Source organism: Leopardus geoffroyi, chromosome C1 (assembly GCF_018350155.1).
Source record: "Leopardus geoffroyi isolate Oge1 chromosome C1, O.geoffroyi_Oge1_pat1.0, whole genome shotgun sequence".
Taxonomy (NCBI): domain Eukaryota; kingdom Metazoa; phylum Chordata; class Mammalia; order Carnivora; family Felidae; genus Leopardus; species Leopardus geoffroyi.
In genome coordinates this window covers 221,634,815-221,660,096 of record NC_059328.1, presented here as the reverse complement: position 1 = coordinate 221,660,096, position 25,282 = coordinate 221,634,815, and the positions used below count along the sequence as shown (strand labels likewise).

The 25,282-nt window shown below is 46.1% G+C and overlaps 2 protein-coding genes across 10 annotated transcripts in view; one reads left to right on the top strand and one right to left on the bottom strand.

Annotated features, from left to right (window-relative positions):
* SEPTIN2 (septin 2) overlaps window positions 1-1,120 on the bottom strand; it is a 35,617-nt gene extending 34,497 nt beyond the window's left edge. Inside the window, exon 1 of one of the 5 annotated variants that reach the window (XM_045482014.1) lies at window positions 883-1,120. Coding sequence is in view for 2 of the 5 variants with exons in the window: in XM_045482012.1 (XP_045337968.1) it covers window positions 519-626 (108 nt within the window). In the remaining 3 variants the exon portion in view is untranslated. Of the gene's footprint in view, window positions 1-155; window positions 697-882 lie in introns of those variants that run through there. The other 4 variants (XM_045482012.1, XM_045482011.1, XM_045482015.1 and 1 more) reach the window with 4 other exon arrangements.
* LOC123599730 (high density lipoprotein binding protein) overlaps window positions 760-25,282 on the top strand; it is a 76,472-nt gene continuing 51,949 nt past the window's right edge. Inside the window, exons 1-2 of one of the 5 annotated variants that reach the window (XM_045482006.1) lie at window positions 773-922; window positions 11,652-11,735. The gene's annotated coding sequence lies outside the window, so the exon portion shown is untranslated. Of the gene's footprint in view, window positions 923-1,242; window positions 1,801-11,651; window positions 11,736-25,282 lie in introns of those variants that run through there. The other 4 variants (XM_045482003.1, XM_045482004.1, XM_045482007.1 and 1 more) reach the window with 4 other exon arrangements.

The window sequence follows — 25,282 nt, the reverse complement described above, 5'->3', positions numbered from 1 at the left end:
AGGACTTGTGGAGGCTTACTCTCGGCTACAGGATGGCGGGGTGGACAACGGGAGAGCCGCACGACAAAACCCGCCCCACAGGACGCAGCCCGGACTTTCCCTCCCCAACCACGACCGCCCGCGCCCCAGGCCCATTATCAGAGTGGTCCACGTACTCTGCACAGGATGCGCAAGGGGTCGCTCGGGTTCTTCCGGACACCTCCCGCCGTGAGGGCCCGAGGAGGGCCAGGGAGGGCCGGGGACCCCGGGGCGGGCAGGGTGGGGGAGGGCCCGGGATCCCGAGGAATAGGAGAACCGGGGAAGGTGAGGAAGGGGCGGGGAGGGCTCGCGGAAAGTCCGGGAGCGTCGAGGAGGGTCAGGCACACCGATCCTGCCGCCCCTCCCCCACACCCAAAAAGCCGCCCCGCCCGAGCGCCCCCGGAGCCGGTCGACCGCCGCCCCGAGCGGACCCCCACCGCTTCTGCATCGGCCCACAGCTCACGCCCCTGCGACCGCGGAACCCACGGCAAGACACTCACCGCGGAGAAGCCAAAGAACAGCAGTAACCGACCGCGCCGCGGACCCGCCCAGTGCCCGACGTCCGCCCGCGCCCCGCCCTTCCCCGCCCCGTGCGCGGATGGCGTCATCACGCCGACCCGCTCCCTGCTCCCTTGTCAACGCTGTCCTCGCCCTGGCGCGACCTGGCCTCCCTCCCCACCCCCACTCGCCGGCTTCCGAGTGCGCAGGCGCAGGCCCATCCGCGTTTTCCGCCTCTGCGCAGGCGCCGTGCCCCTCCCACGGCGGTTGGCCATATAGAGGCTGGGGGTGGGGGGGGGAGGTCAAGCGTAGCCTCTTCTCCTTTACCAAGATGGCGGCTTGTCCCTGTTTCGCCACAGTTCCTACCTTATGAGCTTGGTTTCCTTACGCTGATAAAGTGGAAGAGGTAATGTGAGTCTTTGCCTTGTGAGTACCTAGAGTGGGGTGAAGGGCATCTCTTTACAAGGAGCTAAGTGGCTGCTGAGGAGAAGAGAGGCGGACGGGGATAGGGCAGGTCACAGTAAGACTGCGGAGCGACCACGGGGCGGGAGCCTTCGCCTCTGGCCCTCTCCTCCGGGAAGATGGCGGCAGCACCGAGCTGGGAGCACCAGAGCGGGACAGCGGAGGATACTGAGAGCGGCCGAGTGGGGCTGGTCTAGCCCCGGGCCGCCGTCGTCTCGGTGGTGTCGGGGCCTCGCCTCCATTGGCTGCTGCGGGTCACGTGGGCCAGCGGGCCTGTGCGCGGACCATCGAGTTGGGCGCCCGTCCCCGGGGACGTGGCCTTCGTGCGCCCGTGCTGGGGCCTGCGCCCGGGGGGAGGGAGGGGCGGGCACGGCCCCTCGCGGTCTACTTGTCTGGTCGCGAGGTGAGACCTGGGGCGCGTCCCCAAGTCCACTGCGGCCACGCGGCTCGGGGACGGGAGGGCGACCCGCCCGGCCCGGGCCGCGTCGGCCTGGGTGTCCTTTCTCCCCGTCGGCGGCCTGCAGGCCCACAGCTGTCGGACCCAAATGCCTTCGCACAGGGCGCCTTTCTTCAAGACCCCGACCGAGCGCAAACTCAGTTGCTGAGACTCTGATGGGCTACGGCACAGTGTTGGGGACGCTGGGGGATACCGACAGGGCATGTTAGGCACTTGCTAAGTGTTCTCTACCATCGACTCGGAAAATGAGAGAGTCAGACTTTGTAGGAGGGTTTGCACGCCGTGTGCATCCAAAGAGAAAACCTCCCCGTGTATTGTTTACAAAACAATATTTATGATCAGATGAAACCTCTGCGGGGATGTAGGTGAGTGGAATCTCCAGGAACAGGGTGACTTGTCCTTCAGTTTTGAGTTTGGTTTCAAAGCCCTGTTAACTTTTTTTTTTTTTTTTAAGTTTACTTATTTTTGACAGAGACGGAGTGCGAGCATGAGCTGGGGAGGGCCAGAGTGAGAGAGGGAGACACAGAATCTGAAGCAGGCTCCAGGTTCCGAGCTGTTAGCACTCAGAGCCTGACGCGGGGCTTGAACTCACGAACCGTGAGATCCTGAGTTGGGCCGAAGTTGGACGGTTAACCGACTGAGCCACCCAGGTGCCCCTTTGAGGTCCTGTTACCACAGGGCACATCACAAGTAGGATTTTTGTCTGAAGCAGCTGGTAGTGCTGTCCTACAGAATAACTGTAGCGTTCATGGATGGAGCCAAACCTGGGGTATTGAAACATTGAATGAAACCTCGTCTTCAAGTTTAACGATTTTGATAAAAATAAGCACCCCCAAGCTAACCTTGTTAAGTACGTTTAATATTAAGGTACTTGGAAGCGGTGTTTTAAAATAGTTGAAAAGATATTTGGTTAAAAAAGGCTTCCATCGCTTGAACTCCCAGTTCTCTGGGTCTGAAACATCAACCGTCAACCTATCATGAGACTTTTAGGCTAGGGAAAAATGGAGCACACCCCTTCAAGTCTTGAGGGACAACATTCAAAAGCCAGATAAATAATTTACAGTGAGGATTAAACTTCCTTTCCTACGCTAACTTCCATTAGATCTTCTGTGTGCCAAGCACTGTTGATGGGCTTACCTGATTTTCTCTAATCAGGTTAGCCTCACTTGGATAAATGTACAGCGAGTTTAAGGAGAGCGCTCCTAAGGTGCCATCAGCCCACGTTCCTGGGCACCTCTGGGGCCAACCCCAGCTGGATCTCTGCACAGGGCCCTTTCTCATTGGCCAAGCTCCGCCTCTCGGCAGCCTGATGGGAGAACTTGGGTCATCGAGTTTTATGTGTTTCTTTTCCTTTGTTTTTCTTGTTTAGGGCTACTGGTTCGGCCTCATGACTTCACTTCTTCAGCAGTTCAATTCAAAAGCGTTTATTGGGAATTGTGTGCCAGATACTTTTAAGCGTTCTAGGGTCATAAAGATAAAAGAGGATATAGACTTTTTTTTCTTTTCCTTAAGCAGCTTATGGTCTAGTATGGGGGATTCACTTGTAAAGTAACTAGGTTACAGAGTTTTAAGTGCAGTAGTAGAAATACATACAAGATACAGAGATGCGAAGGAGGAGGCAGTAGTTACTGTTGGAAAGTTTTTACAAAGAATGTGGTTCTTGAACTGGGTTTAGGGGATGAGAGTTTTTCCAAGATGAGGTGTTCTAAATAGGAAGACTAGCTTATGCCAAGGGGATGCGTGACAGCCATAGCTGGTGGCACAAATGGGCGAGAGGTTGAGTGAGAATTTGGCATGCTGCTAATAACATCTCAAGTGGTAGAGGGCTTGCCCGAGGTCCTGTTGTAAAGGGCTTTATGCCCTTCAGTCAGCCCAATCTAGGGCACTGTAACTTGGACAGGATTTCAAGTGATTACATTGTCCACCTGGATGATTTATATGAGCTTTAGTGACAAGTGGATGAGATAGGCTCTCCATTAATGCTTCCCATCTGAAACTTGTTTATTTACCGAAAGGGTTTGAGCAGAGAACACATTTTTTGAAGTACCAAGTGGTACTTACATTTGATAAGGCCCATTCAGCATACATCCATCTCACAGGGCTAGACTCATCCCTTTCCTATTAAAAAATAACCAAGCTCCTGGAAGAAACACAGCACACAGCTGAGTTCTCAGTTGCCACGTTATGGTAGCAAGAAGTCCGGCATGCATATTGGAAAAGTTTTTGGCCAAGTGGAAAAACAGCCAGAGAGCATCAGTGAGTCAAAATGCTTTTTCCCTTAAGTTATGAAAACACCACAACATTTCACATTTAAAAACCAAGAAAACCAAACTCTTTTCATCGGTATGACATTTTAAAAATTGATGACACAAGTTAGTTTGGGCTAAAGTAAGTTTGTTTTTTTGTGTGTTTTTGTTGTTGTTTTATAGTGCTAAAATCAGAGACGTTTTAGAAGCAATGGCCCTAGTAGGCTGTTCTGCCAGGCATACTAAAGTTCCTCGAATACTGCTAGAGACGAGCCAGACGTGTTGTTCCAGACATGTCTGGGCATCATGTTGTGTTAGTCATTTTGATGCTTGCCATTAATTTGGTAACAATACATTGTGTGTACTCTGCCTTAATACTTTTTATTGGCATTCATGAATTTTAAAGTTAAAAATGAATTTTATTTCAATCAAGGTTATACCTTCAAGTAGTTTCAAGAAGGAGAAATAGGGCCCCTGGGTGGCTCAGTTGGTTGAGTGTCTGACTTCAGCCCAGGTCATCATCCCGCAGTTGGTGAGTTCAAGCCCCACATTGGGCTCGCTGCTGTCAGCCTGTCAGCACAGAGCCTCCTTTGGATCCTCTGTCCCCCATCTCTGCCCCTCCCCTGCTCTCCCCAAAGTAAATAAGTGTTAAAAAAAAAAAAAAAAAAAAAGGAGAAATAAACGTAGAAAGGCTTGTACGAAGACACTATGAATCTCCTTCCCCAGTCTTCCCCAGTCGTGTCTCCTTTCCTGCAGAGCATACACGTCCATCTCTTGGTGGGTTTCTTTGGTCTTTGCCTCTGACTCTAAACAGCACGTGTTCGCCTGCTCAATTATTGCTCTTTTCTCTCCTGTTGCACACCTTGTCTCCTTACTTGACTCCATGGATATGAAGTTTCTAGCTTTCTTTCACTGCTCTGCCTTCTCTGTGTAAATACACGGCTGCACGTTTAGTTTGGTTAGTCCAGTATTTAGTGTTTGAGTTTTTACTCCATAGTGCCATTCACAGCTAGGCAACTGATGTGATGGGATTGCTTTTCCTTTCCTGGATCAGGTTTTGTTTTCCCTGAAGTTCTTGTGAGTCTTGTTTTTTGTGTGTTTAGTTTTCTGTATGTTTGTCATTAAAATTTAACCCCAAATTCAACAGTTGTCTAAATTTCTTTCAAGAAGTGGAGTCTTTTTGGGGGCTCCTGGGTGGCTCAGTTAGTTAAGTGGCCGACTTCGGCTCAGGTCATCATCTCATGGTTCACAAGTTCGAGCCCCACCTCGGGCTCTGTGCTGACAGCTCAGAGCCTGGAGCCTGCTTTGCATTCTGTGTCTCCCTCTCTCTCTCTCTCTCTGCCCCTCTCCTGCTCAAGCTCTGTCTCAAAAATAAATAAATGTTAAAAAATTTAAAAAAAAGAGAAAGAATGGAGTCTTTTTTTATCTGGTGAAATTCAATATTTCATTAATCTCCTTTTGAATAAATCTCCCCCAGGCTCCCATCTGCTGGGATCTTCCTGAAGATCTCACCACCCGCTTGCGTTGGGTCCTTGGTTTCCTGGAACCCATGTCTCCATCTCTCTTGACTTACTACTCTCTCATTTTGATGAAGCACTTGCTCAAGAAGTTGTCTGGGAACAGACGCATGAGAGAGAATGTTTTGAGAACACGTGTGTTTGGAAAGTGCTTTACTTCTACCCGTGTATCTGAGTGAGAGTTGGACACCATTTTGCTCCATCTTCTAACTTCCAGGGCTATTACTGAAGGCTTCAGCCATTCTGATTCCTCGGTCTTCATGTGCGGCTATTTCTTCTCTGAAGCTTAGTGGATTTTCTCTCTGAAGTTCAAAACACCCAGTGCAGCAATGTCCCTTGGAGTCAGTTTTCATCTAATGTCTTGCCTTACTTTAGGTTCCTTTATTTGGAAACTCCTGTTCTTTAACTCTGGGCATTTTTCTTGATTTATTGCTTTGATTTGTTCCCATTCACTTTCTCTCTGTAGAATTAGACTATTGTACCTTCTGAACTGACACTCTGGTTTTGCTCAGGTTGCCCACCTTCTTTCTGGCATATATTCTCAGCTTTATTCTGAACGTGCTGTTGAGTTCTCACTTTATTTCTCTAGGAATGTTCTCTTACTCGCTGTGTCTTCTGACACCCTGGTTTTGTTTCATAGCTGTTGTACCTCCCCTTACCTCTCTGAGGACATTTCTGAGTTAAGGTTTTCTTTTGCCGAAGTCACAGTTTACTTCAGGCTACTTTTTGTTTGAGGTTTTGGCTTTCGTATCAAAGCCTTTCTGTGGTATCTGGTGATATTTTCCCTGTGCTCATGTGGCAGTAGGTGGGGTTTGCCAGCTGTGGCATTCACTGCAGAGGCACTGGCTGGGCCATTTCCTTACAGCACTCTGTCAGCTTCCTTCTGTCTCCAGATTTTCCACAAAAATACCTTCCTGCCTCTTGCCTGTGTCCAGGGGGCCAAGTTTGGGAGAAGACTACAATCTTTGCAGTAACTACAGATGAACTTAACTTCTGTGTCTTCAGAATGGTGCCTCACCTGCCATTGTAACGGGTAGCCCCATTCCAAAGATTCTAGTTCCCTTTCCAGGGGAAAATCACAGCCTTTAACCAGGGTGTGAAAGGCAAAAAAAAAAAAAAAAAAAAAAAAAAAGCCCTTTTTAATAGTATTTTCTGATCATTTTTCTTCCTGGGTGTCCATCAGCAATGTTACTTTTAGCTTGCAACATGAATTTCACTTACATTTGTAATTCTTCTGTTCTTTACTACTCCTTTGTAGCCTACATGTGGGTTTTCCTTTGTCTTACATGTGTGCTGAAATGCCCTAGCAGAAAAGAGGAGGTGAAAAAGGTCAGTCTTCACAGTCAAGAAATTGAAATGGCCGGGAAGCAAAGAAAGATTTCAGTTTTGCTCATGTCAGAGAATTGACATTGAATGCATATTTCACCTAAAAGTTGGAAGAAGTAAACATGACCATTTTAGTTATCAAGTGTGAGGGGGGCATGTGTACTCAGGTGTTGTGGGGTATAAATAATTTAGCTCATTGGGAGGGTAATTTTGCCTCCACAATGACTATCCATGTACCCCCCTCTAATCTTATCATTGAATTTGTGTGAATTTTTCCTGTGTGTAGAGTTGCTGGCTCTAGTGAGCAGAGAATATGTTTTCCAGCAGTGTTTGTAATCAGACACATACACAAAGCATGCAGTATCAGTAGAGAATTTCTGTTTTCATTCAACGTGCAGTTATTAATAAATGGGAAATTTGCACGTAGAATTTGGAAAGACAGCCATGATGCATTTTAAATGGAATTAAGTGTAGCAAGTGGTAAAACAATGCGTATACTATGATCATGTTTTTATTTAAATCATGTATTACATATCCAAGAAAAACCCTTAGATAAAACAATTTAGGAGATATTTCTTAGACAAGAATCAGGAGAAATTACCAGTTTTTATGTTGTTTTATTGTAGTTGTGTTTTACAATTTTAAAAAAAAAATTTTTTTTAAATCTTTATTTATTTTTGAGAGAGAGGCAGAGACAGAGCACTAGCGGGGGAGGAGCAGAGAGAGAGGGAGACACAGAATCTGAAGCAGGCTCCAGGCCCTGAGCTGTCAGCACAGAGCCAGATGCGGGGCTCGAACTCACAAACCGCGAGATCATGACCTGAGCCGAAGTCAGACGCTCAACTGACTGAGCCACCCAGGCACCCCTACAATTTTTTTTTTAATGTTTATTTCATTTGAGAGTGAGAAAGAAAGCACGAGCAAGGGAGGGGCAGAGAGAGTGTGAGAATCCCAAGTGGGTTCCACGCTCAGCACGGAGCCTGACATGGGGCCCAGTCCATGACCACGAGATCATGACTTGAGCCAATGTCAAGAGTCGATTGCTTAACTGACAGAGCCACCCAGGCGCCCCCATGTTCTACAGTCTTTTTATGATGAAAGTCCTTTTCCTTGGTAGACCAGCACTGCAGCAGGCTCGCTATAGTGGTAATAAAACCAGTATTAATGTGGCCTTCTGGCCCCTGCCCATCCTATCCCAGGGTCTGTCATGGGTGTAGGAGCTTCTCAGGAGGCTGAGCTGCACCCTGAGACCCCACCTGCTATGGGAATAGCAGGCCTCATCTGGAGCAAGGAGAGTAGGGAGCCAGTATTTAGTTAGCAGGTACCGTTCGGCAATCTGTATGAATTTTTCTTTACAAATAAGTGTTTTCTGAAAACTCTTTCAGGTTTTCCTTTTATTTGTATGAATTGATATTTTTAGACATTGCTGAAGGTGGACCTTGTGAGACGTAACAGCAGTGCTTGTCCGTTAGTATAGATGGTGAGGCCTTTGTTCTTTCTACCAGACTGGACAAAGTGTTGAGACATTTGTAAAGTGAGGGAGGTGGTCCTCACCGGACTAGGAGTCAGGAGGCCTGGACTTCAGTTTGGAGCCCAGTCTTTTTTTCTTTTTTTTGGTTAAGTTTATTTTTCAAAAAATTTTAAAAATGTTTATATTTTCAAGAGAGAGAGAGAGAGCACAAGCTGGGGAAGGAGCAGAGAGAGAGGGGGGCGCAGAACTTGAAGCAGGCTCCAGGCTCCGAGCTGTCAGCACAGAGCCTGATGCAGTGCTTGAACTCCCAAACCATGAGATCATGACCTGAGCCGAAGTCGGACACTCAACTGACTGAGCCACCCAGCTGCCCCTAAGTTTATTTACTTATTTTGAGAGAGCAAGTAGGAGAGGGGCAGAGAGGGAGAGACAGAATCCCAAGCAGTTTCTGTGCTGCCAGCGCAGAGCCAGACGTAGGGCTTGAACTCGTGAAACTGAGATTATGACCTGAGCTGAAACCAAGAGTCTGGTGCTTAACCGCCTAACCACCTGAGCCACCCAGGTGCCCCTAGGGCCCATTCTTAATCACCCTTGTGACTCAGGGTGTTTCTTGACCTATAGGACTTTAGCTCCTTCTTTTTAAAGATAAGAAAGCTGAATCTGAGATTTTGTTGTTATCACCCTTCTGATAGCACAGAACACTTGATCAACTAACTCAGTTTGTCAGAAACTCAGTTTTCAAGTTTGGAAGGACGGCACTTGGAGCTGTTAGTCACTCATGTAGCACGTTCTGTGATCCATTTCAAGGATGCACAAGTGATAGGAAAAGCTTTGCCTAGTAAAGCTTTTATTTGCTGATTCCTACGCAACAGGCCCCATGCCCTTTATTTCCAGCAGTGGTTCAACCAGGTGATTTTGGCCCCCAGAGAACATCTGGCAGTGTCTGGAGACTTTTTTGGTTGTGATGACTCAGGGGCGCTACTGGCATCTAGTGGCTAGAGGCCAGAGGTGCTAGGCATCCTACAGTGCCTAGGACAGCCCGTGACAAAGAATTGTCTGATTGAGGAGGTCAGCAGGGCTGAGGTTGAGAAGGCCTGCTTTGCAGGGTTAGTCCTTAGAAGGGTTCTGGGCTGTAGCTGTCATAGGCTCCATTTTCCAGTTAAGAGTGGAGGCTGCCTGGACGAAGCTCCTTGCACGAGTGGCTGGTTTAGGGCCGCGTTGCCCGTACTGTTGGAGCCCTCACATCACAGATCTCCAGGAGGGTGGTGGTAATAGACCGTCCTCACGGAGCCTATTGTGTGCACTGTGGTGGAGCACTACGTGTGGGCTGACTCAATCCTCACAGTGATACCACCATTGAGAGCAGCTCCTTTTTACAGGAATGGAGACAGGGCACAATCAAGATCCATAATTGTTCCATCCTTGTCTTTGACGCCAGTTTTAGAAGTTTGACACATGTAAACATTCAGCCTTGACCTGTTTATCTGGTGTTTCCTTGCTGTCTCTAGGGCTACTCCAAAGCTTGGGGTGGAGAAGGCAGTATCCTATCCACACACTCTTTTCTAGCTCAAGAGTGGGGCCGTCCAAGCCTTTGCAGCAAGATAGATGGTCTACTCTGAAATAAATACTAAAATTGTCTTGCACCCCTTAGACTTTTGAGTCTCTTTCCTTGGTTCAATCATTAAAGATTAATTTTTCACCGAGTACATATCTATCAGCAAGTTTCAGGTAAGGAAGTGGAGGGAAATGGAAGTTCCACTCCTAGAGTGTGCAGTCGTGCAGGGCCCATCTCTGCGGTAACCTGTAGACAGCTGCTGTCCGTCCATCTGTGGCCGCTGTACGGGATCCGCTTTCTTCTCTGAACTCCTTCTGGTCTGGTGTTTCCGTCCTGTTACAGCAACCCAGCACCACCGGCTCCCTGACATCATCTGGTGGATGTGCAGGCCTCGTGGAGTAAGTCCTCTCTTGGTTTTACCTGCCCCGTCCCTGTCTGCATTATAGGATAAGCCATCGGTAGGCTTTTGCTTGTTTTGGATCCCTGTGACACAGCAGAGTAACGGGGTTGTGGCAGATAACCTGTGTGTGCTGTGAGGGAACGAATAGGCAGGACAGCGTTGATTACTAAAATGGGAATATGCTGAACACTTGTCTTTTGCTAACTTTTGGTGAATTACAGTGGGCTGCTGAATTCCAGAATAGCTTTCTAGACTCAGGGGTACACTGGACAGAGCAATAAGCCAGTCTAAAGGCCAGGTCCCAATGTGTTGCTCTTGTGTTCTTCAAGCTGCTGTTGAATTTGTGGCCTCAGCCGACCGTGGAGTAACTTTTTCCTGAGGTTTGGATGTGCTCGGATTAACAAACTGTTGTGATCCAAGAGCATTCAGAGCATGTGCCTTCTCCGTGTAGCACACCGTTTAGGGGCCAGCTGCTGCTTGGCCTGGTGTTCTGGCATAAAGCTGTCTCCTTGTGCTCGTCTTCTAGACTGTGTCTTTATCAGCATTCGTTTCTTTGTGCGAACCTTCTAGCATCTCACCTTGGGCATGTGGATGGCGCTGGGGACCACATTTATGAAGCGGAGCAGTAATTCTTGGCCTTGCTGTGTTGGGTGAGAGGGGACCCTGTGAACACTGCTCAGCTCTCCCCCCCCACTCAGGAGCAGGACACGCCATCAACCAGCAAGGTTGATGATGGCAGTGCTTAAAGCTTCTAGATACAGTGCAGGCTGGACCAGTGCTACTTTTGGTTTCTTTCTGGAGAGGGGAGATAACTTGAGCCAGGTGCATTTAGCAAGTATTGTCGTTTGCCACACGCAGAAAGTGTTGTGGAAATGGTTTTGCCCTTCAAGGGAGGTTCTGCTGTGGGAACTTGCTGGTGGTGTGGTGTGTCAGGCCGTTGTGCGTCACTGGCCCTGTGTGGCTGCAGTTCAGTAAATGGGGCTGGGAGGCAAGGCGCTGTGGGCCAGTGACTCCATCGAGGGGGCCGAGTTCCTCTAATCCCTGGTTCTGAGGCACCCTGCAAGCCTCTGGGTGCGTATGGTTCCTGGGAGAGGGGGAGCAGCCTGTGTGCAGGTGCCTTGATGGCAGCTACCTGCGTGGCAACCGTGCCCGGCCTCCCAGGAGGTTTGCATCTGGAGGCTCCAGAGAGAGCTGGCCTCCACAAACAGCCTTAGGGGAAGTGGCTAGGCTAGAGACGACACTCTGAAAGGACCAGACCTCTCGGAACAAGTAAAGGTAGGAAGGAAAAGGAACAACACCAGACGGAGAGAGCTAGAAGAAATCATTTCGGAAAGGGGGTCAGGTATTTGGCATTTTTTTTTGTTGCTGTTTTTAAGATCTGGTTGAGGTGAGTGACTTGCTGAGAAGTGTCCTCGTTTCCCAGGGCCGACCCCTCAGTGTCAGATGTGTGGTTTCTGGTTCCTTATTATCTAGGGTTGAAAACTTTTGGCCCTCTGTTTAACTTTCTTTAGTTTTATAATTAAAAAATAACATAAGAGGAAAAGCTAGCCCTGCGTGAACCTTTCCACCTTTCTGTTGTGCCGTTCTGACAGTTGTGAACCATGTTATTGATGGTGCCCATGACTTAGAGAAGGGGCTGGAGCGTGTCTGCTGGGGACTTGACGCTCACTTTTGTCTTTGTGTTCTTCCTGGTGGAGACAGTGTACTGACTCCTGGACGTCGGGCATCCGGTGAGGACAAGTGTGGGCTCCGGGCACTTGCCAGCTGTTGTGCACAAAATCACAAGTATGTGCTGCTCTACACTCTTGTGTGGTGTGCTTTCCGATTTTATTGCTACTTAGCTCATTTAGAACTACCTTTCAAATAGAATTGCTGAATGATGTGTGCTGTTTTGACTTTTTCTGGTAAATAGAATATTAGCTAGGTGGTCCTGAAGTACCAGCTTAAAGCAGTGTTTGTGAGATCAATTTTAAGAATACAATTTTTTTCTTTTGAAACAAGGCTTCTATTTTGATACACTTGCTTATGCTCGGCGCTGACTCGCCAGCCCATGAGACCAAAGTTCTGTGTTGCCTTTGTCGCCCGCCAGTGAGCTCAGCAGTGCTGCCAGGCTGCCTGTGCGCGGGGCCCCTTGGCTCCCGGTGCTCAGCGCAGCAGCGTCTGGGACGTGCAGACAAGAGCCAGCTGCAGCCAGAGGGACCCGTCGCACTCGGGGCTTTCGGGGCCCCTCCTTAGTTTATACAGGTGCTGAAGATGATCACCATGTCCCCTTGAGATCGGTAAGGGCGAATCTTTTCTGAAAGATTGGGCGAACAGAGAGAAAAAGATGGTGTTGCTCCGGGAGAGTCAGCAGTCAATTTGTAGAAGCGTGGGTAGAAGCCTTTGATCCGTGAAAGACATGTGGCCTTTGCTAGGTCAGCCTCACCTTGTTCTGGGGTGGTTGGGGTTTCGGGTATGCTTCATGCTGGAGATGCTGCTGAGCCGGAGACTGTGTGTGTAAACCTCCAGCCTTTCCATTTCTTTCCAATGCAGTCTTGTTGGTTTCAGGTTGTGCTGGTAGTTTTAGGACTAAATCCCCAAGGAGGAAATGCATGTGAAGGATTCAGTGTGGTCTGTGGGTCTTTCCCTTCCATCTGAGGTCACTGGAGTTGACTTGTATAGTGATTGTCTGCTATCATTCGGGCATGTGGCTTTATTGAAGGCTGTAGCCTGGTTAGCCCTTATTTGGTAAGAATTTTATTTTTTATTTTTTTCATGTTTACTTATTTATTTTGAGAGAGTGAGCGAGAGAGCGCATGCGCCTGCGTGAGTGGGGTAGGGGTGGAGAGAGAGAATCCCAAGCAGGCTCTGCGCTGGCAGTGCAGAGCCCAACGAACTCCCAAACCAACTCACAAACCGTGAGATCATGACCCAAGCCAAAATGAAGAGTCTGACGCTTAACCGACTGAGCCACCCAGGTGCCCCTTGGTAAGAATATTTTAATTCCAAAATGTACTTTTTGTCTGTCTTCTCTCCTCACTGGTCCTGAAGTGGTAGGGTTGTGTGTGTGCTTTCCTCTCTTGTAAGCCATGGCTAAATGACATGGTCGCTCTCCTCACCCTGCCCTGGGCAGTGCTCCTTTTACATGACGTGGCTCACCCCATCTGCTGATGTCTCTGGGTCTGTTGTTGGGGTTCCCAGTGCGAGCTCAGATGGGGCGTTCTGTGCATTTCCCTTGTGGATGTGGTGTCTGAAAAGCCTGAGGAGCACCGAGGGGCTCCTGCCTTCTGTGGGGGGGGCTGGTGTGGGACCCATGCTGACCTTGCTGTCGTCCGGGATGAGCAGCTGTGCATGTCTCAGGTTGTGCTGTCAGCAGCTTCCTTGACACTTTGTGATGGTTTGAAAATCTGTGTTTATGAACTTTGAGAAGATGACGTATAACGGAGGTTAGTAAGATGGAGATAAAACTTCGTTGTGCTACATAGAAGATGAGTGAGATACACACCAAGCCCAACAAATAAACATGTAATCAGCTTTGAATTTGAAGGATCAGTGTCATTTGTTTATTTCCAAGATCAGTCATTTATTTATTTAAAAAAAATTTTTTTTAACATTTATTTATTTTTGAGACAGAGAGAGACAGAGCATGAATGGGGGAGGGTCAGAGAGAGGGAGACACAGAATCTGAAACAGGCTGCAGCCTCTGAGCTGTCAGCACAGAGCCCGATGCGGGGCTCGAACTCACAGACTGCAAGATCATGATCTGAGCCGAAGTCGGCCGCTTAACCGATTAAGCCACCCAGGCGCCCCCCTATTTATTTATTTTTAAATTAAGAAGTAGTTCTAGGGGCACCTGACTGGCTCAGTCAAGCATCTGACTCCTGATTTCGGCTCAGGTCATGCTCTCAGGGTCATGGGTTGGAGCCTGCTTGGGATTCTCTCCCTCTCTCTCTGCCTGTCCCCCACGAGGCCCCGTGAGTGCTCTCACAAAAAATAAAATTTAATTTAAAAAATATATTTAAAAAGTATGTTTAATTTTTTTTAACTATCTTACAGAGGAATTGTAAGACTGGTAGAAAACACTTTCTTAACCATTTGAGAGTAAATTGGGCACATGAATCCTCATCACCCTTGGATATTTTGGGGTGTTTCCCACAAATAAGATACTCTTCCTCCTTAACCACAATACAACCATCAAAATCAGGATGTTAACAAGAATGCTTTGCTACCTTCAGACCCATTCACATTTCACCAGAAGAATCCACTCAGAAGCACACAATAACATTTCATTGCTGGGTCTCTGTAGTCTTCAAACTGAAACAGTTATGGGGCTCCTGGGTGGCTGTCAGTTAAGCGTCCGACTCTTGACTTTGGCTCAGGTCATGATCTCACGGTTTGTGGGATCAAGCCCGCGTCGGGGCTCTGTGCTGACAGTGTGGAGCCTGCTTGGGATTCTCTCCCACCTGCCCCTCCCCTGCTCACACTCTCTCTCTCAAAGTAAATAAAACAAGCATAAAAAAACAAAAACCAACAAACAGGACTATTTATTCCATCTTGCCTTGGCTTTCTTGGTCTCGTCCTTTAATGAGTACAGACACTTATTTTGTAGAGTGTCCCTCAGTGTGTAGTACGTTTTGATTGGATTCAGGCTTTGTTGTTTTGGCTGGAATAGCACAGAAGGAATTCTGGGTTTTCTCTGCACTCTGTCAGATGGCACACAGGTTCAGTTTGTCCCATTATCAGTGGTGCTCACTTTGATTGCTGATTAAGGTGGTGTCTGCCAGATTCTCCATTGTGGAGTCTGTGTCATTAATAAGTACATGCTGGGGAGCTACTTACGAAGCTAAATATTTGTTCTGTCAAATCTTCATTTTGGTCATGTGTCTGTATCCATATAGGCTAACCGTTGCCCATTTTACTTACGTTATCAACCTTTATCATTACTTACGGTAATGTTCATATTGACTGGAGAGTGCCCCCCTTAAAGCTGGCTCCTGTGTCCTTCTGAAGCTTCCCCCATATTTGTTTAGAAACTCTTACTTTTTGGTACAGCAAGACACTCTGGGCTCTTCACGTACCTTCCCTTCCCTGGACCTGGAATCAGCCTTTTTCTTCAAAGAGACCTCCTTTTATGGCAAGTGGTACTAAGAGAAGCAGAGTCTGGGCACCAGGTAGGTTGTTGTTGAAGTATTACTGACCCAGGTCCTCTCAGTGGAGAGAGCCACAGAATGTGTGTGTGTGTGTGTGTGTGTGTGTGTGTGTGTGTGTGTGCGCGCGCACGCACACACATGTATACACAGGTACCCATATGCACACGTGTGTGTTTATAACACAGTCATGTCTACTTTTATCTCTCAATTGCAAAACATGAGTTTTTCTCTCTATTGAAACACATGAGTTCATTCCAATACTTCCAACTCCGATCAGATATGTTGGCGTTCATTCCAGTTTCTCCCTTTTAAATTGGTAGCTGTCTTTTCCAACGATGATACTCCTTGATTCCGGTATCCCTTAATGTATTTGCTTATTTGAGTAGTCAACCCTGTGTGTTACCAATCTCCTGCACGGATGTCTTCTGCCCTCTTCACCTCACTCAGCCTCTGCAGCGTTCCCACCCCATGGAAGTGGCCTGCCACTTCACCTGGACTGTGAAAACACCAGTGATGTGGACACCCTCTTACAGGGAAGCCCATAGTCTATTTTTAAAAAATAAAGCCCTGTATACTGTTTTTGCTCTCTCCAGGTCATTACCTGAGCCGTCGTTTCATTGTTTGAGACCGTGCCTACTGTGGTTTGGACATGTCACCGTGTAGTTACCACTTGCTCACCTATGCGAACTTGTGTTCTTTCTAGTTCTTTGCCTTTGACGGAGCTTCTGTGAGTTTTCTTCTGTGTGTTACACCTATGCCTTCTGCGTTCTTCTGCAGGTGCTTCTGGAGAGTGGCTTCTTTGAAGTGTGATTGCCGAATTGGATTGTGTGTCTGTTTCTTCATGATGTGTTTTTAAATTGCCTTCTGGTTTTACACATCCTCAATAGTCAAGTAGCCTGTTTTTCCAGACCATTTGAAAAATTGTACCACTTTTTTTTTTTTTTTAAGTAGGCTTCATGGCTAGTGTGGAGCCCAGCAGGGGGCTTGAACTCATGACCCTGAGATCAAGACCTGAGCTGAGATCAAGAGTCAGATGCTCAACCGACTTAGCCACCAGGCGGCCCCCAAAATTGCACCACTTTTATTCATGTTTGTTGATCTCATAAAGGGCTGAGCGAAGATGAACGTCCCTTCCTGTTTATGTGTGGTTTGTATTACTTTTCTATGAACTGTGTGATCACACCCTAGCTTGTTGAGATGTTTGCCAAACAGAGAGCTCTTACTTGTATCCTAACTTCTCTAGTAGATGATCTGTGCTATATAAAATTCTTAACCTCTTAACGAGGGTCAAATGAGTCAATACCTTTCTTGATGGTGTCTACAGTCTGTATCCTCGGTAGACTTTTGCACCCCCAAATCACTGGCTTTTCTCCTCAATCTTCTAACTCCCTAAGGCTTGATTTTTTACTTTCAGATCTCTAATGCAGTTGGAATTTATTTTGGTGTATAGCATGAGATAGAGACCAATTTTTATATTTTTCCAAAACGGAAATTTGTTATTGGCCCACTTCTGTCTGTTGCTATCCTTCCTTACTAATTTGGAGGGGCACTTGTATCAAGTGGTAAACTCATAGTACTCATGAGACTGTTTTATTCATACTTTTCCCTCTTTCTTAACCAACACCAAGTACTAGTTACTATTGCTTTGTCATGTGTTTTGCTAGTCTTTGAATCTCAACTCTTTTTTTTTTTTTTTTTTTTTTTTCTTTTGAGGCCAAATAATCTAGGCAGATTTTAGGTGGATTTGGGAACTTTTTTTACAGTAAAAAAAAAAAAAAAAAAAAAAAAAGCTCCTGGGATGTTGGGTTAGTTTCTTAGGGATGCCCTAATAAATTGCCATAAATTTAGTAGCTTCAAACAACACAAATTTACTCTCTCACAGTTCCGGAGGTGAGAAATCTGAAATCTGGCAGGGCCACACACACCCTCTGTGGGCTCCGGGGGAGAAGCTGTTCTCTGCCTCATGTGGTTTTTGGTGCCTGCCTCTACACTCCTTGGCTTATGGCCACATCACTCCAGTTTCTGCCTCTGTCCTCTTACAGCTCCCTTTTCTGTGTGGGGTCTCTCTGCTGCTCTTTTATAAGGGCACTTAACAGTGGCATTTAGCACCTGCCCAGATAATCCAGGGCAGCCTCCTTAAGATCTTTAACTTAATTTGGAAAGACTGTTTTTTCCAAATAAGTTAACATTTGCGTTCCACCTATTAGGAGCTGGTGCCTCTGGGTGGCCGTTTTCAGCCTACCACAGATGTTACTGGGCATCTCCTTGAGGGTGTAGATGAACTTGGAGGGGACAGACATCTTTGTGAGAAGTCTCTTGGACTGAAACCTGGCATCATCTCCCTGATATGGGCCTTTAGCGTGTGTTGTGTGTGTGCTTGTGTGTGCTTTGTATGGCTGATGTACTAAACTTTCCTTTAGTTTTCCTAGCTTTTTGTTATAATAGAGGGGACTTCTAAGATGGTCATCTGCAAATAGTGACATTTGTCTCTGCTTAATTACGTCTACTTAGGTTGCATATTTGACAGTCTGTGACAATAGTAGACATCCTTGCCATTTGGGTACTTTTAGCTTTACACAAACATGATATATTTTATCTCTTGGAAATATTCTTCATATAGCCTTTTCCTTCTATTGCTGATGTTAAATTCAATAGGAAACAAGGAACAGACACTGAATTTCCACATTCTTTTGAGCATTTTTTAAATGGCCCTCTATCAGGTCGTGTGTGTGTGTGTGTGTGTGTGTGTGTGTGTGTGTGTGTGTATGCATGTATGTATATGTGTACGTATATGTATATATGTTCTCTTTTTAGCTATAAATTTGAGATGCATACATTTCCTGACATTGAATCCTTACTGAATCCCTAGTACAGACCCTACTTAGTCATGATGTCTTATTTTATAAACTAAGTGCTGGATTTATTGGTTTGGTGTTTTGTTGACAACTTTTCATGTTTGTAAACTGGTTTGTAGTTAAGATCTTTTCTCTGCAGCACCCACTCATTGATTGGGGAAGCAAACAGTGCCTTGATTTGCCTCTGGGGGCCACCCTTTTCACCACGTACAAACTGTGTGTTTTGGATGAAAGGGCCCAGCTGCATGGGTGGACCCTGATTGGCCACAGCTAATAGACATATCCTATCCCCTTGGTCCCTTGACTATGGTTATTGGTCCCCTGGTGGGCTTAGAACCCAATTAATGCCAGTGAGATACAAAAATAAATTTGTTGGGGCCCCATGGGGCAAAGAAGCTCTTACTTCCTTGGGAGCTACCAGAAGACATAATTACTGCCATTTGTAATGGTTCTTATTTCAAAACCAAGCAAGGATAGTATTGTATCATTGTGACATTGTATTCTCTGTGTGTTCTTTTCTTTGTAAGACTAGCAGGAGTTAATTGCTCTTTCATTGCTATTTTCAGAAAAACTGATTTTGGTTTTGATTGATCAGGTCAGCTATTTCTTGTTTTTGTTTTCTATCTCACTAGTTCTTCTTTTATTTTTTCTACTTTCTTTGATTTTCTCTTAACATTTGACTTGAATACTTAGCTCATTTATCTTCATTTTTCCTTATAATAAAACTTATACGTTTGATTCACCCTCTGAGTACAGCTTTGGCAGCATCTTTTTAAAGTTTATTTATTTTGAGAGAGAGGGAGAGAAAAAACATGAGTGGGGGAGGGGCAGAGAGAGAGAGGGAGAGAGAATCCCAACCAGGCTCTGTACTGTTGGATGTGGGGCTCGGACCCACAAACCACAAGATTATGACCTGAGCTGAAACCAAGAGTCAGACACTGAACCGACTGAGCCACCAAGGTGCTCCACCTATAAACCAACTTTAACAATTGTCACGTTTTGCCATTTTTGGTTTGTTTTCCTCTGCCCCCGCCCCCCAAAACATTTTTAGTTTTGAGTATTTTATTTCATTAAAAATTTTTTTTAATGTTTATTCATTTTTGAGAGAGAGAGAAAGAGAACACGCACACAAGCAAGCAGAAGAGAGACAGAGGGAGATGAAGAATCCAAAGCAGGCTCCAGGCTCTGTGCTGTCAGCACAGAGCCCGACATGGGGCTTGAACTCATGAACTGTGAGATCATGACCTGAGCTGAAGTCGGATGCTTAACTGGCTGAGCCACCCAGGCACCCCTTGAGTATTTTATTTTAAAGCAAATCTCAGATTTTGTGTTACTTGTAAATAAATACTTTGGCATGTATCTTTAGTAGAGGAGGGCTTCAAGAAGTCATAGCTGACAAAATTAGCTGTACGTTGTTAGTATCATCCAGTATCTATTGTGTTTGGTTTTCTCCAAACGTCATATTAGGGTTGGTTTGAATCAAAACCTAAAGAAGGTCTCTCCACACACTGCATTTCGTTGGTGCCTCTTTTGTCTCTTTTAAAATATATCACAATTTTCTTATTTTTTTTTTTTTTTAACGCCATTTATTTACAAAAGCAACAGGGCCATTTGTGCTGTGGAATTTCCCATATTCTGGATTTGGTTGATTCTATCATGGTATGTGGTATGTTTCTGTGACCCTCATATTTCCCATAAACCAGTGGCTATGTCTAGATGCTTAATTTGTTTCGGGTTTGATGCCCCCCTGGAGGAGGGGGTGAAGTGGGAGGGAGGAGAGGTGTCAAGAGTATACCCTACACTGTGCTGTGGACCATATTGCATTATACCAGGAGGCATCACGTCGGTCATTTGTGATGTTAAAATTGATCAGTGGTTACCGTGTCAGCAGGCTGATTCCTTTATGTTCTTTACCAACCAGGGATCTAATGGGCTTAACTGCCTTTTTACTTGTGTCCATTATTATTTCATTGGTGTATTAGTTTCCTTTTGCTGCTGTAACAAATTACCACAGACTCGGCTGCAGTCCGTCTCACTGGGGTAGGTCGTGGTGTCGTCAGGGTTTCCTTCTGCAGGCTTGTAGGAGAGACTCGGTTAAAGTACACGATTTTGAGGATGCTTGTGATTACACTTAGGTCCCACCTATGCAATGCAAGGTCCTCCCCCCTACCCCCCATCTCAGTGCTCTTAACTTAATTCATCTGTGACATTCACAGGCTTCAGGAGTAATGACTTGGGTATCTTGGGGGACAGTGATTTAGCCTATAATGGGCAAGTGCAAAATGAAGATTTTTGTATTTCTGCATTTATTAGCATTCTCTTATAAGAAGGTTTCCCATCTCAGTTCTGGTTACTCTGTAGTACAGTTCCTTCTCGTCTTTATCGCTGTTTAGTGTGCACCAGGACTAGCACCTTCCAACGTGACAGAGCATTTTTGTGGCTTTTTTTCTTCTAGTCTCATAAACTTATGGATATGTATATAGTTGTGTGTCAACCTGTTAAAGCCATTTTTTGAAGCTCGTGTTATTTCCCCAAGTTGGCTCTGTGTTCTTTGGATGTGACCCTGTGAGTCTGTAACTGCTTCCTTTCTGTCACAGCAAGGTGTCCCACCTTGTCCATATTCTTTAGCAGACCTGAGGTTTTTCTGAGGAGCCCTGGCTCCTTTTAGTGGCATGTGGTGTTTGGATGCCACAGTCCATATGCTAGGTAGGGATGCTCACTGCCACTGTGTTGTGTTAACCATAAAAATAAAGCAGCATGTTAAAAATGGATTTTGTTGAAGAATAACAGAATTACAATCGCAGACGTGCAAGCTATAGCAAAAGGGTAGGCGAGTCCGACAGAGAAGAGGAACGTAATGAATTATTACTCACTGAGCCCATCCATGTAACCAGCATCAAGAAGGACATACTTTATTTCTAGAGTTTGTATGTCTCTGATTTGTCTGACTAAAAAAACCTATGAATTGTGCTATATTCAGATGAATTGGGCCTCCATCCCTTTCCCCTCCCTTCTATGGACATTGTTTCCTTCCATCCTCTCTTTTTAAAAACATGAACAGATAAGTATATACTATGTGCGTGTGCGCACACGCAAGTGTGTGTGTATAGAGGCAGTATTTCTGATTCTTTCTTAGAGGAAGGCAGCATACTCTCTATACCTGCTTGCTGTCCTCTGTTGCCTTTGTTATTAACTGTAAACCCTGGAGATCACATATACTAGTGTGGGAAACCTCTCCCGTGCCTTATATGCTGCATGTTATTTCATGGCATGGATGTAGCATGATTTGTTTAGTCAGCCTCCTCCTTAATGGAAGTTTTGGTCGTTTCCAGACTTTGTTACCTTTTTATTTCTTACTGTTTCTGCTGCCGCCCTTCTGTGTAATCCTTCCTTCACACAATGGGTAGAGTCCATTCCAGAGAGCTGCTTAATGTCCGCTTGCAGTTGGCCTCGGTTTTCTCTAGTCTGGCGCCACCATGCTGATCTGCCCTACTGCTTCTTACCCTTGACTCCCTGTGTCTTTACCCTACATCCCTCTTTGGTTGGTGCTGATTTTCTAGTAGCGGGGTTAATAGTTTGCTCTTGCCCTGCGTACCATTCTTTCTCAACAGGTGAAATGTCTCAGTTCCTGCTCCCCAGAGGCCCTTACGGTATGGTGGCCTGCTCGGAGTCCAGGATATCAGGTGTCTGACTCAGGACAGAGTAAGATGTATCTGCTTTGTTCTGTGCATTGGACTTGTATTAGTGCACCTTTACGTTGAATTCTTTAGGGCGACAGCTATGCCAGGAATTCTTTAAATCTAAAAGTGAGGTGTGCTCCCTAGAGCAGACTCAGAAAGACGGTACTGGAAGAGATAATGGAGTCCCACCTCCTCATTTGACAAGTGAGAAAACAGGCCAAGTGAAGAGGTGTGACATGTCTACGTTGAGTGTCCACCAGGGCTTAATACCCTAAACAGGAGAGAATCCAAAAACTGGCTTTTTCTGATACTTGTTTCCTTGTGGAGAAGCATTACATTTCCATTTGGATAGGACTGGTTCCAGTTTAGGTATTTTACCCATGGCTTTAGCTAACTTGGTATCTCTACTCTAGCATAGTGTTGTATAGAGATGACCTAAGTTCATTCTAGCTCATAGACCTTTTCTTTTTTTTTTTTTTAATTTTTTTTTTTTTTTTTAACGTTTATTTATTTTTGAGACAGAGAGAGACAGAGCATGAACGGGGGAGGATCAGAGAAAGGGAGACACAGAATCCGAAACAGGCTCCAGGCTCTGAGCTGTCAGCACAGAGCCCGACGCGGGGCTCGAACTCACGGACCGTGAGATCATGACCTGAGCCGAAGTCAGCCGCTTAACCGACTGAGCCACCCAGGCGCCCCGCTCATAGACCTTTTCTATGTAGATTGTAGGAAGAAAAAACATCTTTCAAGTATAAATTGTTGCCTTTGGTCAAATTGTAATTATTTTGTTTCTTATAGTTTTAATGGGTTTTCTAGGCAGAAGATCAAAAGTATTTTTTTTAATCGTAGGATTGAGGAGGAATACTGCCAGAGCCCTCCTCTATAGGCATTCCATCGCTGTCATGCCCTTACTGTCCTCTTCCCAGAACCACCATTACCTTGAGGTGCTTGCCGTGGTCCCCAGTCTGTCACCACTGTGAAACCTGTGGCATTCAGAGACACGAATGACCCAACGGTCACTGGATGCATTTCCACCTGGAAGTACTTGGTTCCTGTAATGAAACGAAGAGTTTTAGACATGGAGGCGACCCTCAAGAGGGGTCTGTCTGAGCAAGCGGTTGCCACATGGCGGGCGTGCGTGCTCCAGTGACTATGCTCACTCTCAGGGGCGGTTTTCTGTCTGCCCAGGGGAGACGTGTCTCTGCAGTCTCTCCCTGTCCCTCACTTTTCCTAGCTGCGTGTGCTGGGAGCTGGGCAGAACTCACCCCTTCTCTCCTGCTCTTCGAATATGTAAAGACCGGCTTGGGTATCTTCCAGTTGCCGGGGCCTTTAATAAGTTCGTGTAAGGCCTCCTCTCTCTGCAGTCAGCAGTCCCTCACAAGGAAGTGAACAACAGAAAAGTCTTACTTGAGATTTCTTGCTGATAGCACGGTCTAATAAAACAGCAAAGAAAATGATTCTTGTGACTCTGTCTTTCACTGATTTGTGGTAGCTAATGCTACTTAATAATACCTCTTTATTTCCCTCTCCAAATGGAAGTGTCTTTGTGGAAAAAGTAAGGAGCATCATCTGATACAGAACTAGGCTTCTCCTGCAGGTAATCCACGTGAGCACTTAGCATATGTCCATCCATCATTTCTAAACCTTTTAAAATACACCTTTTTTGGGTGAGTGTTAAAAGAAATACGTGCTCTTTTTACATGTGCTCACCTCCCAACTTCATAAAATGGCTCCTTTTTCAAGTCAGTAAGTATCGTCCCCTCTCCTCTCTCCAGCTCTGATGCTCGTGTGTCCTGGTGCCTGGCTCAGTGCTCCCTGTTCTCCTCGGTGGCTCGGCTACCCTAGAAGTAGCTCGTGGGTATTTTATGTACATACAAGCATGTTTCTGTCTATGACACTGCTGGCTACGTAGCAATAGGATACAGAGCTACCCCTTTCTCCGGAGTTGACTCGGACACTGGTCCTACGGTTGAGGGAAGGACACTTATTCATTCACCAGTCTTTGTTTTTTTAAATGTGTATTTATTTTTGAGAGAGAGAGACTGGGGGAGGGCAGAGGGAGAGGGAGACAATCCCAAGCAGGCTCTGCAGCTGTCTGTGCAGAGCCCAACATGGGGCTCAAACTCACAAACTGAGATCATGACCCGAGCTGAAATTAAGAGTCACATAGATGCTGACTGAGCCGTCTGGGCGCGTCCCTCCCCCCCACCCCCAACCCCACCCCCACCCCATTCCCCCATCATTGGTTGCAGGGCTGCAACCTAGTATCCGAGGGTCTGCTGACTGGATTCTACATAATCTCTGTCTATACAAACCAAACATAATGTGTTACCTAGGACATTCAGCATCAGTTTCTTTTAAGTGGATCAAGAACTTAAGACACAGGGCAATTAGAATATCACATTCCTTGAGGTTTTTAAGAACTGTTCACCTAACTGACATAATTCTTTAAAGCAACCTGCCCTCATTGAGAACTTCAGTGTGATAAGTTGAATATCCGTAGAACCATTTCACTCTTCTTTCCTTATTGTATTATTTTTAAATTATGTGGTTACGTACGTTAACAGTCAAGACTGGCATAAACAGCTTTGGGAGCAAGCATACACCATCCCAGGTGGGGGCTGGATTTCAGGGCGTGCTGGAGGCCGTCAGTGCATGGAGGGTGGTCCGTTCCTCTGTCTTCCGGTCGGTGGGGACTGGCTCACTCAGCAGGTTAGTTAGAGTAGACTTTGGGCCCTGCCATCATCTGTTTATGCAGCCCCTTGCTAATAGGAAGAACACCAATGTCCAATCTTTTGCTCCTGCAGAAATGCTATAGTACATTTGTTTTTTATCACGTATGTGAGCATATGTGGGAGAAATTCTAAGTAGGAATTGCGGGGTCAAAGAATATTCATATTTTAAGTTACAATATATAATCAAATTGCTCTCCAAAGAGATTCCATCAGTTACTCCTCCAGCCATAGCAGTTTCCTGTACCTTTTCTGACACTCATGAAACTCCATTTTTGCCAAACTGAGAGGCGTAATGTAGCATCTTTTCTTACTTTGAACTTGCATTTTCTTTTGTGCAAATCAAAGTTTTCTGCATTTCTGTAAAAGATGGTTGTATCTTTTGCTCTTTTTTTGGTTGTTAATGGGTTTTTGGAGTCCTTAGAAGAGATGCTGTGAACTAAACTTGGTCACGTCTTCCCTGGAAGTCCTTGAGAGCGCTCCCTGTGCCACACACCCCAGGGCGCTTGTGGCCGTGGAGACACGACATAGTACCCATTTTGTGTTCCTTCCCCTCATCTATTTATTTTAAACAAGAAATTAAAAAAAAATTTTTTTTTTTCAACGTTTATTTATTTTTGGGACAGAGAGAGACAGAGCATGAATGGGGGAGGGGCAGAGAGAGAGGGAGACACAGAATCGGAAACAGGTTCCAGGCTCCGAGCCATCAGCCCAGAGCCTGACGTGGGGCTCGAACTCACGGACTGCGAGATCGTGACCTGGCTGAAGTCGGACGCTTAACCGACTGCGCCACCCAGGCGCCCCAAAAATTTGTAGTAAATTGATTAGGGGCTTTTTAAAAAAGACTGATATAAAGTTTATTAACAAGAAAAAACTTTTTGTCAGATTACATTTCTGCTTTGGTTTGGAAAGCCAGCTCTATAGCACTGTAATTCA